The sequence below is a fragment of the Hyperolius riggenbachi genome, chromosome 10 (assembly GCF_040937935.1).
Source record: "Hyperolius riggenbachi isolate aHypRig1 chromosome 10, aHypRig1.pri, whole genome shotgun sequence".
Classification (NCBI taxonomy): Eukaryota; Metazoa; Chordata; class Amphibia; order Anura; family Hyperoliidae; genus Hyperolius; species Hyperolius riggenbachi.
The window spans coordinates 233,013,489-233,029,092 of record NC_090655.1 but is presented as its reverse complement, the minus strand read 5'-3'; the positions used below and the strand labels follow the sequence as shown (position 1 = coordinate 233,029,092).

Genomic DNA, 15,604 nt, shown 5'->3' with positions numbered 1-15,604 from the left:
ACTGGTAGGCAGTTGGGAGGGCATTAGACTGGTTGACAGCTGGCGGAGCACCTGGCTGGGCCGTTGGCTGAGCACCTGGCTGGGCCGTTGGCTGAGCACCTGGCTGGGCCGTTGGCTGAGCACCTGGCTGGGCCGTTGGCTGAGCACCTGGCTGGGCCGTTGGCTGAGCACCTGGCTGGGCCGTTGGCTGAGCACCTGGCTGGGCCGTTGGCTGAGCATCTGGCTGGGCCGTTGGCTGAGCATCTGGCTGGGCCGTTGGCTGAGCACCTTCCTGTGCGGGCTGGAGCAGGGCCTGTGCGGGCTGGAGCAGGGCCTGTGCGGGCTGGAGCAGGGCCTGTGCGGGCTGGAGCAGGGCCTGTGCGGGCTGGAGCAGGGCCTGTGCGGGCTGGAGCAGGGCCTGTGCGGGCTGGAGCAGGGCCTGTGCGGGCTGGAGCAGGGCCTGTGCGGGCTGGAGCAGGGCCTGTGCGGGCTGGAGCAGGGCCTGTGCGGGCTGGAGCAGGGCCTGTGCGGGCTGGATGCAAGCCTGTGCGGGCTGGATGCAAGCCTGTGCGGGCTGGATGCAAGCGTCTGCAGGCTGGATACAATTTTCTGCAAGATGAGTACAATGTTCTGCAGGCTGAAACAAAGTCTCTGTAGGCTGCATGCAAGTGTCTGCAGATGGCTGGATGCAAAGGTCTGCAGGCATCTGGAGGCAAGAGTCTGCAGGCATCTGGAGGCAAGAGTCTGCAGGCATCTGGAGGCAAGAGTCTGCAGGCATCTGGAGGCAAGAGTCTGCAGGCATCTGGAGGCAAGAGTCTGCAGGCATCTGGAGGCAAGAGTCTGCAGGCATCTGGAGGCAAGAGTCTGCAGGCATCTGGAGGCAAGAGTCTGCAGGCATCTGGAGGCAAGAGTCTGCAGGCATCTGGAGGCAAGAGTCTGCAGGCATCTGGAGGCAAGAGTCTGCAGGCATCTGGAGGCAAGAGTCTGCAGGCATCTGGAGGCAAGAGTCTGCAGGCATCTGGAGGCAAGAGTCTGCAGGCATCTGGAGGCAAGAGTCTGCAGGCATCTGGAGGCAAGAGTCTGCAGGCATCTGGAGGCAAGAGTCTGCAGGCATCTGGAGGCAAGAGTCTGCAGGCATCTGGAGGCAAGAGTCTGCAGGCATCTGGAGGCAAGAGTCTGCAGGCATCTGGAGGCAAGAGTCTGCAGGCATCTGGAGGCAAGAGTCTGCAGGCATCTGGAGGCAAGAGTCTGCAGGCATCTGGAGGCAAGAGTCTGCAGGCATCTGGAGGCAAGAGTCTGCAGGCATCTGGAGGCAAGAGTCTGCAGGCATCTGGAGGCAAGAGTCTGCAGGCATCTGGAGGCAAGAGTCTGCAGGCATCTGGAGGCAAGAGTCTGCAGGCATCTGGAGGCAAGAGTCTGCAGGCATCTGGAGGCAAGAGTCTGCAGGCATCTGGAGGCAAGAGTCTGCTGGCATCTGGAGGCAAGAGTCTGCTGGCATCTGGAGGCAAGAGTCTGCTGGCATCTGGAGGCAAGAGTCTGCAGGCATCTGGAGGCAAGAGTCTGCAGGCATCTGGAGGCAAGAGTCTGCAGGCATCTGGAGGCAAGAGTCTGCAGGCATCTGGTGGCAAGAGTCTGCAGGCTGTACTGGAAAATGAGCAACTGATTGTATAGTCAGGGATGGAGACAGATCAAATGCTGCAGGTGTTGCAGACCCAGGTTCAATAGGCAGTACATGCTGAATGGAGGCAGTGGGAACATATTTTCTTTTATGCTTTGATCTCCCCTTTCTTTTAGCAACTGTGGGGCCTGCTGTATAAGAGACCAAATTATTTTCTGGGCTTACTGAGGCTGTGTGCTGCAAGCTCTGATCAGCAGAAAAGGAAGGTAAGGAAGTAGACTGAGGAGTGGAAGAGGCAGAAAGCAGTCTTTGCCAGACAGAGATTAAAGTAAGAGCATCTTCATAGATACACAAACCCTGACAAACAAGAGAATATGCAGATTCTATACACTCCAACATTGCTTCATTACCTTTCCCCAAATATTGTTCCTCAAAATATACTGGATCCTCTTCTAATAAATACAATAATGATTGGATTTGGACTGGCTGTAGGGGTGCCGAGAAATCATCTGAAGGCAAATTGGACAGTGCTAAATCTACCCATATTTTAATTAAAGATTCTACTTCCTGACTACAAAATATTCCTTGGGCTACAAAGCCATGCACCAGATCAACTAAAGCCAGCAAGGATTCTCTGGGATGATCAGAGAAAAACTTCCTGCAGGAAAACTCATTTTCCTTTGCTAGCAATGCATAATATTGCACCTGATTGGGATACATTTCCAAAACTCAGGCTTGCTGCTGTGATCAGTGTGTGGCCAGAACCTACTGTTACGGCTGCTCTTAGCAGCAGACTTGATAGATCACAATGTGCAGCAGAACTAAGACGGAAACCAATGAATGTGAAATAAACAGTTTTATTGTCAATCAGTGCAATTATATACAAATTAGCAAATGGTAAATCCCACAGTGCAACCCACATAAACACAGCAATCCTAACTAACTAACTATACAACAATATACAGAAATATTTACAGACCAGGCGGAACAGCAGACAAGGGCAAGGCAAATCAGAGTCAGAGTAAGCAAAGAACATAAACCAGGAGATCAGATCAGAGCAGAGCTTCTCAGAGCAGGGAGCACAGAACACAGCGATCAGGACAGCCAAGCTGAACTGAGGTTCTGGCAAGGTTCTGAGGCGGGTGGAGTCCTTAAATGCAAATCCCATCAGATGATGCATAATTGTCCAGGATAGATAGCATGAGGGCCACCTGCTGGTGAATGATAGAATTACTACTGTCCAGATGCAGAGAGCCACCAGCAGGTGAACCAGGAAACTGCAGGCAAAGAAATGTCCATGACATGCTGCACAATGCCACCTGCTGGTGATAGATGTTAGCACAGTCCCGAAACCAAGTGCCACCAGCAGGTGCAACCACACAGAGCCGGATTCCTAACAGAGTGTGAACGGCGGCAGACGGAGGGGGGGCGGGAGGAACAGTCGGTATGTGCGTATTACAACCTATACAGTGCTGCACTCATTTTAACCACACATGTTCAGTTGTGGTATCCTTTAAGGCCTCATTGACGCCTAAAATCGCAAACGCAAGCATTTTGTGCTTTTGTGCGCTTTTTTCCCCCCTCCCGGCGCTCCACTGTGTGTTGCATTTCTGGTAAAAGCGCTTTTCTAAGCGCTTTTCCAGAGCAGTTTTGTAATTCACTCCCTGACGCAAGACAGGAAGTGGACTCTTTGACCCGGAAAAGAGTAAATACAATGCATTTATTTTAAAAAACGCGAATGCAATCGCTGCATAAAGCGGTTTTGTGAGTGTTTAGCGCTCTTTCTATGCCTTCCATTATAACAAAAATGCCCCCAAAATGGTACAGGCACCACTTTGCTGAACGCACAGCGCACAAACTGCACTGATATGCACCTTCTCATAGAGATTCATTGCACAAGGATTTTGTGGGTGATTTTTAAAAATCGCCTGTTCTTGAAAAAAGGCCGAAAATGCCCCTAGTGTGAACAAGCCCTTAAAGGAGTTATCAGACAAAAAAAATTAAAAAAACGAGTTTCACTTACCTGGGGCTTCTACCAGCCCCATGCAGCCATCCTGTGCCCCCGGAGTCACTCACTGCTGCTCCAGTGCCCCTCCGTCAGCTAGTTTAGTTTTTGCCGACCTGGGGAATGTGTAAAAATGTACGCAATGCGGCTCGCCGACCCTGAGGTCTGCAAAAACTAAATTAGCTGACGGAGGGGGACCAGAGCAGCGGTGAGTGACTCCGAGGGCACAGGATGGCTGCATGGGGCTGGTAGAAGCCCCAGGTAAGTGAAACTCATTTTTTTTTCCTGATAACTCCTTTAAAGCCAATGTATACCACTTTAAAAATAAAAAAAAGTCAGATACTCACCTAAAGAGAGGGAAGACTCAGTCCTAATGAGCCTTCCCTCTCCTCTCCCAGTGCCCTCGGTGCTGCGCTGTCTCCCCCGTTCGCGTCCGCTGCCGCAGGGACTTCGGAGGTCTTCGGGAGCACTCGGGCTTCCGAAGACGGGCCGCTCCATACTACGCACGCGCGAATGCGTCATAGAGGAGCCCGAGTGCTCCCGAAGGCTTCCGAAACATCCCTTCGGCGGCAGAAGTGGCAGTATTTGACCGAACTGGTCGAATAGTGCTAAGGGGGATCCTGCGCGGGACCGGACATCGGGAGAGGAGAGGGAAGGCTCATTAGGACCGAGCCTTCCCTCTCCTTAGGTGAGTATCTGACTTTTTTATTTTTAAAGTGGTACGCATTCACTTTAAGGCATTTTATGACCAGTTGTGAAAATATCACCTAGGAGAAAATTCAGGAGAATTGCATATGGGCTCCTAGGAGATAAATTTCATCTCTTTAAAATAACTTTTCGGCATTTTACAATTGAAAAAGTAACCAAAAGTTGTTTAAAAAGTAGTATTAGAATTATTTTGAGTATTTTTGTGCTTGCTGATAGTTCAAAAGGCATTTTTGATAAGGTGTAAAAATATCACCTACGTGAAAAGTCAGGAGAAACAATGAATTGCATATCCATGGAATATGTTGGTGCTTTATAAATGAATAATAATAATAATAATAATAATAATAATAATAATAATAATATGGACCCTGGCTGTGTCTATTTTGATCATGAAATGAGATAAGCCTGCTGCAGGTAAAGTCATGGCCACCAGGTGGCGACATGGAACACAGACAGGAAGTGATGTCAGAGCAGCTTGATTGCAGAGGAGGCATTGCAGAGACTGGCAGTACAGAAGGTAATTATTATTATTATCATCGTATTATATTATTTATATTTCCTCCGGTACACGGCAGTGTCTCCCCATCTCCAGCAGCTGCTGCTACACGCAATGGAAACATTGCTGGGACTGACAGGTAATAGTATTATATTCCCTCCAGTGACTCCCCCTTTGTCCCCCATCATCAGCATCATCATAGTCAACATCATCAGGAGACATTGCTGGGGCTGGCAGAACAGGAGGTTATTATTATTATATTTCCTCCAGTGTCCTTACATCACCACAGTAGGTGCTGCCACACACCGAGGACACATTGCTAAAATGGCAAGTAATAGTATTATAATTTTATATCCCCTACAGTGACTCCCCCCCTTATCCCCACAATCTCCCCCTCCCCTTCATCATCTTCATCACCAGCAGCTGCTGCCACACATGAGGAGACATTTGTGAGACTGGTGTGCAGAACACCAACAGCACAAAAGGTAATAGTATTATATTCTATTTCTTCCAGTGATCTCCTGTAGCAGCTTCTACACATAAAGGAGACATTCCAGGCACAAGCATTGTATTATATTTATCCAATGACCACGCTCCCTTCCCCTGCCCTTTACACATGATGGAGCCATTGCATTGCTGGCAGTGGCAGCTCACAGGGTAATACAGTAGAATCCCTTCATAGTAAACTTCAAGGAACCTGGCCAAGAAGTTTACTATATCAGATGTTTACTATATCACAATTTGTCATACACTGTATATTAATACAGGCATGTGGTCGGGACCTGGGGACCAAGTTTACTATAGACAGAGGTTTATTATATTATAATTTAATATAACAAGATTCTACTGTAGCATTATTATATTGCCCCTGGTGAGGTACCAGCACCTGTAATGTAATACTGGCATCTTCTGCAGCACTTCATGTACAGAGTACATAGTCATGTCACTGACTGTCTTCAGAAGAGCTCACAATCTAATCGCTAACATAGTCAAAGTCTTAAGTCCATATGTATCAATCTAATTCTACCATAGTCATCCTCTTATGTCCTTGATTATTATTAATATCCTTGTTGTTATTATTTATTCATCTACTGCTTACATCTTCCGCAACACTTCATAGAGTTCATAGTAATGTCACTGGCTTTCCTCCAAGCTACTCACAAACTTATCCCTACCTTTGTCACAGTCTTATGTTCTACCATAGTATTATAAATTTATATAGCTCCGACAGATTACATCGGTGGACCAATGGGACATAATATTATATTATATTGTGGCCCCTCCCTCTTCATAGGCAAATATCTAACCTGAAGCGAGTTTCCTCACGTCAGGTTCACTTTAAAGAGCAACTCCAGTTAAAATAATTTAATAAAAAAGTGCTTCATTTTTACAATAATTATGTATAAATGATTTAGTCAGTGTTTTTCACTCCCTGTTTGAATGTTGACATTTATCACATGGTGACATTTTTACTGCTGGCAGGTGATGTCAGTGGAAGGAGGTGCTGCTTGCTTTTTTGGCAGTTGGGAATAGGGCTGAGCTCTCGGATTCCGAATTTTTAGTTTGCCATCGGAATTTGGCAGTTCCGAGTAAGGCCCCATGCACACTTGCATTTTGGCATGCAAACGGACCGGATCCGGATCGGATCAGGACCTGATCCAGATCGGAACCGTACGGTTCCGATCCGGATCTGGTCCGTTTGCATCAGGAATGTATCAGGCTGCCATCCGGATCCGTGTGGTAAAAACTGCGAAATTACTAATAAAATTGTTGGTGTCAGCAGAAGGTGCACCTGGTGCACCTGTAGAATCAGGTCCTCCGCTGTTTAGGCCTCACCTCCACCTCCGACATACTGCCAAAACAGCTCCAGCACGTTAGTCACTGCTGCTCCACTGCTGCCCATGTGTCCTCATCCGAAATGGCCGCTAGAATACGCATAGGAAGCGGGGTAGAACGTCAGGTGTTTGTATCCTGTGTGTTCTGTGCTTTCCGTTCCCCATAAGTTTCTATTTCCGGATGGTGCAGTCAGGCTCCGGTCCGGGTGCGTGGGCCCCGATGATCCGGACCCGAAAAATAGCGCATGTTGGAAAAGTGTCCGGATCCGATCCGTACGGTTCTGTACTGAACGTACGCTTGTGAACGTCCGCATAGACCTTGCATTGCTATGCGGAACGTACGTTCCGTTTGTACAGTATACGGTCCGGATCCGATCAGGCGGATCCGGACAGAGAACGCTAATGTGAACCAGGCCTAAGCACTCGAAACTCGAAAATTCGGCAATTCCGAGTACTGAATTCGCGTTTACATTGAAGTCAATAGTGCTAAATTCCGTGGTTAATTGTGAAGCCCCCTTACATGCTATCATCACCAAATTTGGCATGTATATTAAGCAGATGAGTAGGAACATGGTAAAATAAAAATGTTGTGAAAAGACCTTATAGTTTTTGAATTAAACGATTTTAAAGTTTCATAGGAAAAATGGTTTTTAAACTGTGTAAAATGACACTGTTGCAGTACAGGGTACTGCATTCCGAGTTCTGTATACATATTGTATACATTTCATGAAAACAGACAGCGTGTGGTCCCCCCTCCCAAGCCTCCTTAACCCCTTGTCCCCCATGCAGGCTGGGATAGCCAGAATGCGGAGTCCCGGCCACGTGGGGCTTCGCACCCTGAGCTATAGCAGCCCGCATGGTCCATGGTATGGGGGGGCTCTGGAGGAGAGGGGCGGCCAACCTCCCCCTCTCCCTCAGAGCCCTTGTCCAATCCATGGGCGGCCCCCACCTCCTCCTGGGGCACCGGAGGTGGGGGCCGCCGACGTCCTGAGGGGTTCATGGTGCCATCCAGGGGTCCCCTTTAACAAGCAGACTCTGGAAGCCGCCCTTCCCCAGGAGAAATGAGTATAGGGGTACACGGTACCCCTTACCCATTTCAGCAGAGAGTTAAAAAAAGAAATAAAAACACGACAACAAAAAAAGTCCTTTATTGCTCTGGATTAACCAGGGATACTTACCTTGCAATAATCCCACACCAGTATCCTCAGGAGTGGTCCCACGCCAGTATCCTCAGGAGTGGTCCCACGCACCCGCCCAACTCCCGGGGCTGAATGGCTATAGACAGCCTCTGCAATCTGTATTGCATAAGCTAGAAACACGAAAATTGTTTGCTAAAACAAGAATTTTCGGCAAACAGTGTCATAAACAAAATGGCTGCTGGGGAATTCCCGTTCCCCGGAGGCCACCTCAGAGTGTCAGACTGAGCGTTATTTCACATAAATAGGTAGGTCCAGGGGACCAGGGCACCTCCTGCTCTGGTCACCTGGACCCACCATCTATGTGAAAAATGGCTGGTTTCACCACTCTAGTGTGGCCTCCAGCGTTCCGGGATTTCCCAGTGGCCATTTTGATCGCATCACTGTTTGCCGAAATGTCTTGTTTCAAAGACAACATTTTCGTGTTCATAGCCTCTGCTATACAGATGCAGAGGCTGACTGTGACCATTCAGTGGTGGGAGTGCGTCGGTGTGGGAGGGTGGTGAGATGTCCTAAGAGGATACTGGCGTTGGATTTTCGCAAAGTAAGTATCCCTGGTTAATTTAGAACAATAAAGGACTTTTTTCGTTGTCATGTTTTTATTTCTTTTTTTAACTCTGCTGAAATGGGTAAGGGGTACCGTGTACCCCTATACTCATTTCTCCTGGGGCGGGGGCGGCTTCCGGGGTCCGCTTGTTAAAGGGGAACCCTGGATGGCACCATGAACCCCCCAGGACGTCGGCGGCCCCCACCTCCTCCTGGGGCTCCGGAGGTGGGGAAGAGCCCCTTGTCCATGGAGGTTGACCGCCCCTCTCCTCTAGAGCCCCCCCATACCATGGATCATGCGGGCTGGTATAGCTCAGGGTGCGAAGCCCCACGTGGCCGGGACTCCGCATCCTGGCTATCCCAGCCTGCATGGGAGACAAGGAGTTAAGGAGGATTGGAAGGGGGGATCCCACGCTGTCTGTTTTCATGAAATGTATACAAAATGTATACAGAACTCAGAATGCAGTAACCTGTACTGCAGCAGTGTCATTTTACACAGTTTAAAAAACATTTTTCCTATGAAACTTTGAAATCTATTTGCTCAAAAACTATAAGGTCTTTTCACAATTCTTTTTTTACCATGTTCCTACTCATCTGCTTATTATACATGCCAAATTTGGTGATGATAGCATGTATAGGGGCTTTACAATTAACCGCAGAGGTTGGCACTATTGACTTCAATAGAAATGCACTCGGAAAATTCGAAACCCGAAATTCGGTTTTCGCATGCGGTACACGAAATTTCGACAAAATCGGAATTCAGCTGTTCCGATCAGCCCTAGAAGCGACCACCTGCGCAGAAGCGTATTGCAAAAATACGCTTCCGTGCAATGCATAAAACTTGCGTGGCTTCCGGTCCTCCGCAGGAACCGCGTGGTGACAAACGTATGCAGTCGCGTGAGGGATGCAGCAAAAACGTCACTTCCGTCACATAAAGCTGCACTGCGTCAGTATAAAAAAAATAAAACACTATGCGGGTGTAGTCCCATTTTTTTTTTTTTTTTTTTTTTTATATGGGACCCACTGGATGGGAGACACATCCCCTCACACCCACATATCTACTTATTATGACGAGTCAATTGCTATTTATACCCCCATATTTCTGCAGTTTTCACCTTATGGCGAGATATTTAGTTTTACAACCCACACATAGTTTTACAGCCCACAGGCTACACAGATTCATTAAAGAAGTCTTGATCCTGAATATGTAGCCTAAATCTAATGAAAATTAGAAACTATGGCCCTTAACAGGCAAAACTGGCCAGAGCAATGCATCTGTGACAAATTTGCATAGCCCCGCCTCCTCCTGATGCTACCCTTCTGTGGATCTATCTCAATACATCATGTTTGTTTTCACATGTTGCGTTGCTTGTCAGGATCTGGACAAATACCTTGATTCACAAAAGAGTGCTAACTGTTAGCACTGCCGTTTTTCACGCAATTTTCACGTGTGTACGATCGCGAATTTTCGCGCGCAATTAAACGTTTTTGTGAAGAGCGAAATTGTTATAGTTTTCGCGCGCAAACTCAAATTTGCGTGCAAAAACAATAGCAATTTCACGCGAAAATTCGTGTTTGCGCGTGAAAACGTTTAATTGCGTGCGGAAATTCGCGATCGCGCACAAACGCGAAAATTCACGCGTAAACGCCTGTGCTAACAGTTAGCACTCTTTTGTGAATTAAGCCCATGGTGTATATAATCTATATATGAATGAAATAATGATGGAGAAGGTACTTTTGTATTACGCGTCCAGCAGAGCGGCTGATGGAACTGATCCTGTTACCGGGGCTCACCGCAGCTGAACGGCAGACTGCAGAAGGACGGCGTGGGACTTAGACGTGTTCATGGGGCGGGAGAAAGCCCCGGGTAAATATCAGAGTTTTAGTATTGTGCGTCTCTGAGTCTCTTTAAAGCCCTTCGACAGGAAGTTGCAAGGTCTCCTGGGATTTGACCTCGAAAAAATCTCCTTGCCTTTTTTCTATGCGATTTTCTAATGCAGTCACTGCGATTGCAATTTTCTAAAATCGCATCATACTACTGTGTACAATTCATCACAATTTTCATTATTTTTAAAAAGGCTTTGCAATTGAAAAAAAATGCATGATGTTATAAGAACACAGCGCAACGCAGTCTGTTTGTACAGCCCTAATGCACTAATCCTTAATCTGTACTGACAACACATGTAATGCTGGGTTCACATAGGACATAGCATGAAACGCTGCGTATTATGTCATGTTGTAAGTTAATGTTGTGTGCGGTGTATTTGCGTTTGTGGTGCGTTTGCAATGCGTTTTCCATGTGTTTTAATGCGTTTGCATATACAAAACGCATATGCGTTTTGTATACGTTTTCCATGCATTTTTAGATTTCCATTCATGCAAATCACTTGGAAGGCAGCAGGAAACCAAAATACAGCAAAAAAATATTTTGGGGAAAAAACGCATGAAAAACGCATACCATTGCGTTCCCATTGACTTTCATTTTGTGCGTTTTGTGGGTACGCATTACACACAGGGAGTCAAGAAGCCGCTACTGCCACACATCTAACCGAGCCTTTTCAAGCACGCCAGATTGATGCCAGTCTGAACGTAAATCGATCGGGCTTCCAAAGTGCAGTATTAGTCTCTGGCATATTCAGGCCGGTTTCACTCTGAATGTTGGCGGAAGCCTGGCAGCCGCACTGCCGACAGAATTCTTTGGGGATTACTGCGTTAGTACGCGGTAACTCCTATCTGGCAGCCGGCAAAGCAGGAAATGACACTCACTTCCTATGGCCGAAGCGAATGGAACAGCTGTAAACAGCTATTTCCCACAATGCAATGAGGTTCACAGACAGGAAACTGTCAAGACCATGGTCCTGACATCACACTGTGGGAAGGGTTTTCACCACAACATCAGCAATACAGAGCCCCCTGATCCGTTTAAGAAAAGGAATAGATTTCTCATGGGAAAGGGGGTATCGCCTACTGTTTGAGATGAAGTTAAGTTCTTGGTTATGGTTTCTGTGTAAGGCGAGGTAGCACTAGCATTTTTGGAGTGTCCTTAGTGAGGAAGGGTCAGATGCAAGATGTGGTCTTGGAGGTGACAGGAGGTGGAATAAATAAGAAAGATGAGTAAAATACTACTCCTAAGCAACATGCTTGGGTAATTTAAGTTATTGGGGTGTTATTGACATTGATTGTCACATCAAGCAGAGATATGCTATAAAAACGATCACTTGTATTACTCATGTTGAAGTGGGAGGTCATAAAGGAACATACAGCTAAAATGTTACTTTAAATCCTTGTGTACATAAACTATATCCCAGCATTAGCCTAGCCTGGTATTTAAAGTGAACCTCTGGACTAAAAATCAACTCAGCAGCACTGAAAAGGCATCAGAACTTTTTCTCTTATCCAAGCCTCAATTTTAGCTGCACAGAAGAAAACTGCCTGGGCTTTTTTCCCCTGATGCTGTGCAAAGCATGATGGGATTTCTGATGTTGTTGCTCTCGTTCTGCTGTTTTGGTGCAAAATTTTTTTTTTAACATTTTGAATTTGACATTTGAAGCCTAGCGTATGCAGCTGGGAGGGGTTATCAGGACACAGGTCAGTTGGAACGGTGTCTCCTGCTCCTTGTCACCTCCTTTCAACCAAAAATATGGCTGCCCCCATGACAAAGATGACAGCCCCCATGAATCACAAACATTTGCCTGTTCTTTTTAAAACAGGGTGGGTAAAATTTTTTATTACCTATCTATTCTAATTAACATAACTAATGTAACTTAATGACAGTATGTTTGTTTAGGCTGAAGTTCCCCTTTAACAAGCGAGCACTGCAGCCAATTCCAGTAAAATAATGTCAGGGAATCCTTGTGGCCCAGGACCAACTGATGCATTTTCAGCTACAATGTGTACTATGGGAAAATAGGTGGTGATTCCCAAAGTGCTAAGTTAATGAAAGCATATGGCCAAGATTCCACTACCATGATTGCTATTTGCTGAAGTCGCAATCACCGTGCGTAAAGCATTTTTGGAAATACTAGTGTTTTTGATGGTGATGATGGGATCAACCTCACTACCATTTGGAGGGGGGGGGGGGAGGGGGATTAATCCAACCAGACGTCCTAATGTTCTCTCAGCTGCAGAGCATTTGAGGGTTGCAGCATCACCTGATATGGTGGCACACATTCCACAGAAGACACCAGTTGCTACAGCGCCAAAGGGCAAGGCTTTTGGGGAACTTGTCTATAGATGTCCCTTGGCTGTACCATGTCATATTCTGGAAAACCCCAACCAATGAGACCACTGCCAATCCCCAGCACTGAGGTCTGAGAGAGGCAGAGATGACCGCTTACACCTGACTGAGGAAGTTCTAAGAGGCATCCATTGGTCAGTGATGGCTTTGAAGGTCCAGGACAACAGGCGCCAGTGTGAAAGAGGGATTAGTTCCTGATGGTGTGAAGGGACCTGGGTAAAGCCTTTTGAGGAGAAGGGATAGGAAATTGCAGGCCTGAATAGGAGTTGCCATTCTCTTTGTGGTGAGGAAGGATCCCACTCTGATGACCTGAAGAACACCTATCACTCACATGACCTGAATAGGCTTTATCACTCTCTTGGTACACAGGAATGTTTCTCTGGTCTTTTCCACAACCTTATCTGCAGGATGAAAAGGCCCCCTCCTCTCTCAGCCTCAGCAACCCATCCTCCTCCATCCTGACTAGAGGTGATCTCTGAGATGCAAATAATCCTGGGGTAAATGCAAATATAATGCAAACTGAATTGAATGCAGCCTGCAGCTGGGTAAATCACATGTGCTTAAAGAGAAACTGTAGTAAAACTTATGTAACTAATACAATTGTTTATTTTTGTTTCTATTTTACAATATGCATTTATGAATTATTATTATTATTATTTATAAGTTATTTAGTAAGTGTTTGCCAAATCTTTCCTCACCCTGATATACATTCTGAAATTTATTACAGGTAGCCACATCTTTAGTCCTGTCAGGTGCAGCTCTGGGGAATGTTCATTTACTGAGAGTTCTGAAGCCAGTACAAAATATGCCTGGTCTCCCAGAATGCACTGAGAGGAGAATTCAGCATAGCTAAACAGACTAGGCTGTGATATACTGGGAGGGCGGAACTACATACAAATATATAGCAATATATAGATATAGGAAGTGTTCCTGATGCTGACATCAGGAAAATTACCATAAAAGTGGGTATCCTGAACAATTTACTGCATTCTACTACATGTCACTACATTGCCTCTTTAAGGTGGCCATACACTTATCAATTTCACAGTCAATATCCAGCAGATTCGATCACTCCAATTGAATCTGCTAGAAATTCATGCTGCAAACGATACCTGATCAATCAATCTTCAGTCGGAATCAATTAAATGGCCAATAGTGCCGGACAGAAGATAATACTCGATCGGCAGTGGGTCAGGAGTGCGGCAGTATTATTCGATTGTGTGCGATTTGCGGGAAGTACAGATGAGGAAGACCCGGGGAGCTAAGAAGGCAGTGCGCAGATTTCATGCGTACATTTTTTTTAAGAGGAATCTACATCTGTTGGACGCATCGACCAGTGTAGGGCCAGCCTAAAGGCCTGTACATACGCTAGATGGATGTCACCTGACAGGGATTGGGACTTATTCCTTCAGGGCAGGCAACATCGCTGGGCTGAGGGTGCTCAGATCAGGATCTAGCGAGTAATCTAGAGAGTGTTCGGGCTATTTATTTGTGCTCTTTACTATGATGACATTGGAAAAGCTTGCTGCAGATAAAGCCATGGCCACCAGAGGGCCACATGGAACACAGACAGGAAGTGATGTCAGAGCAGCTTGAGAACAGAGGAGACATTGTTGAGATTGGCAGCTCAGGAGGTGATTATGATTATTATATTATCTTTCCTCCAGTGACCCCCTGTGTCCTGCTATCACCAGCATCTGTTGCTCTGCACAGAAGAGATATTGTTGGGACTGGCAGGTAATAGTATTATTATATTTCCTCCAGTAAACTCATGTGCCCTCTCATCACCAGCAGCTGCTGCTACACACACAGGAGATATTGCTGGGAATGGTAGGTCATTATAAAGTACTATTATATTATATTCCTGCCAGTGTTTTCCCATGTTTCTCCTCATCACCACCAGCAGCTGCTGCAACACATTAAGGAGACATTGCTGGGAGTGGCAGCTTACAAGCCCCCTGCAAAGCCCCATCACCCCCATTGTATTTAGATAGCACTGATATCTTCCATCTTTACAGAGTACATAACCATGTCACTGACTGTCCTCAGAGGAGTTCCTAATCTAATCCTTCCATATTCTGATGTCCTACCATATTAATATTGTGTATTTATATTGCACCGACAACACTTTACAGAATACATGGTAATATATCTGACTGTCCTTCGAGGAGATCAACATTTTATCCTACCACAGTCAGAGTCATATCACTTCTATAGCATTTTACAGTGTACATAGTCATGTCACTGACTGTCCTCAGAAAAGCACACACTCCATCAGTCAAATCAGACTAAGTATAACGTCTCTGCCATATTTGTTGTATTTATTTAACGCTGACATCTTCCACAGCACTTTACAGAGTACATAGGGCTCGATTCAGTAAACGGTGCTAACCTACTTAGCACGCCTAAAGACTTTAGGCGTGTTAACCAGGGTGCTAAGTAAGTTAGCACTGTTTCTAAAATCAGATCACGCGCAAAGTTTTACGCGCGTAATCTTTTACGCGCGCAAAGTCCGGTGCGCACGAAACGTCACATAGAGCTTGATGGCATTGCGCGCATAAAAGTTTACGTGCAAAAACTTTGCGCGCGAGTTTATTTTATCACGCCTAAACTGAGTTTAGGCGTGATAAGGGGCTTTTCAGAAGCGTGCTAACAGTCAGCACTGCTTACTGAATCAAGCCCATAGTCATGTAACCGATTACATTCAGAGGAATTTCCTGGTCAAGATCTGAACCTGGGATTCCAAAGATGCAAGAGAGTGCTATCCACAACACCACAATGCTATTGAGATATTTTTAAATCACTTTTTAAATAATTATAAATGTATTATCTGTTTCCAGAGAGGAGAGTCCTGTACATGTCACATGACCCCACTGAAGATGGACAAAGATTTTAGTCAAATGACTGAGAGGATCTTCAACCTCACCCTGGAGATCATTTGCCTGCTGACTGGAGAGGTGAGGAGGATTCTGGAAAGTCAAATG

The 15,604-nt window shown here is 46.2% G+C and overlaps 1 protein-coding gene across 1 annotated transcript in view; it reads left to right on the top strand.

The window, feature by feature from the left end:
• Positions 1-5,020: 5,020 nt before the first annotated feature.
• LOC137536909 (zinc finger protein 585A-like) overlaps positions 5,021-15,604 on the top strand; it is a 46,044-nt gene continuing 35,460 nt past the window's right edge. The window contains exons 1-3 of the mRNA XM_068259087.1: positions 5,021-5,291; positions 14,288-14,357; positions 15,461-15,577. Of these exons, the coding sequence (XP_068115188.1) occupies positions 15,485-15,577 (93 nt within the window). The 5' untranslated portion in view covers positions 5,021-5,291; positions 14,288-14,357; positions 15,461-15,484. The remainder of the gene's footprint in view (positions 5,292-14,287; positions 14,358-15,460; positions 15,578-15,604) is intronic.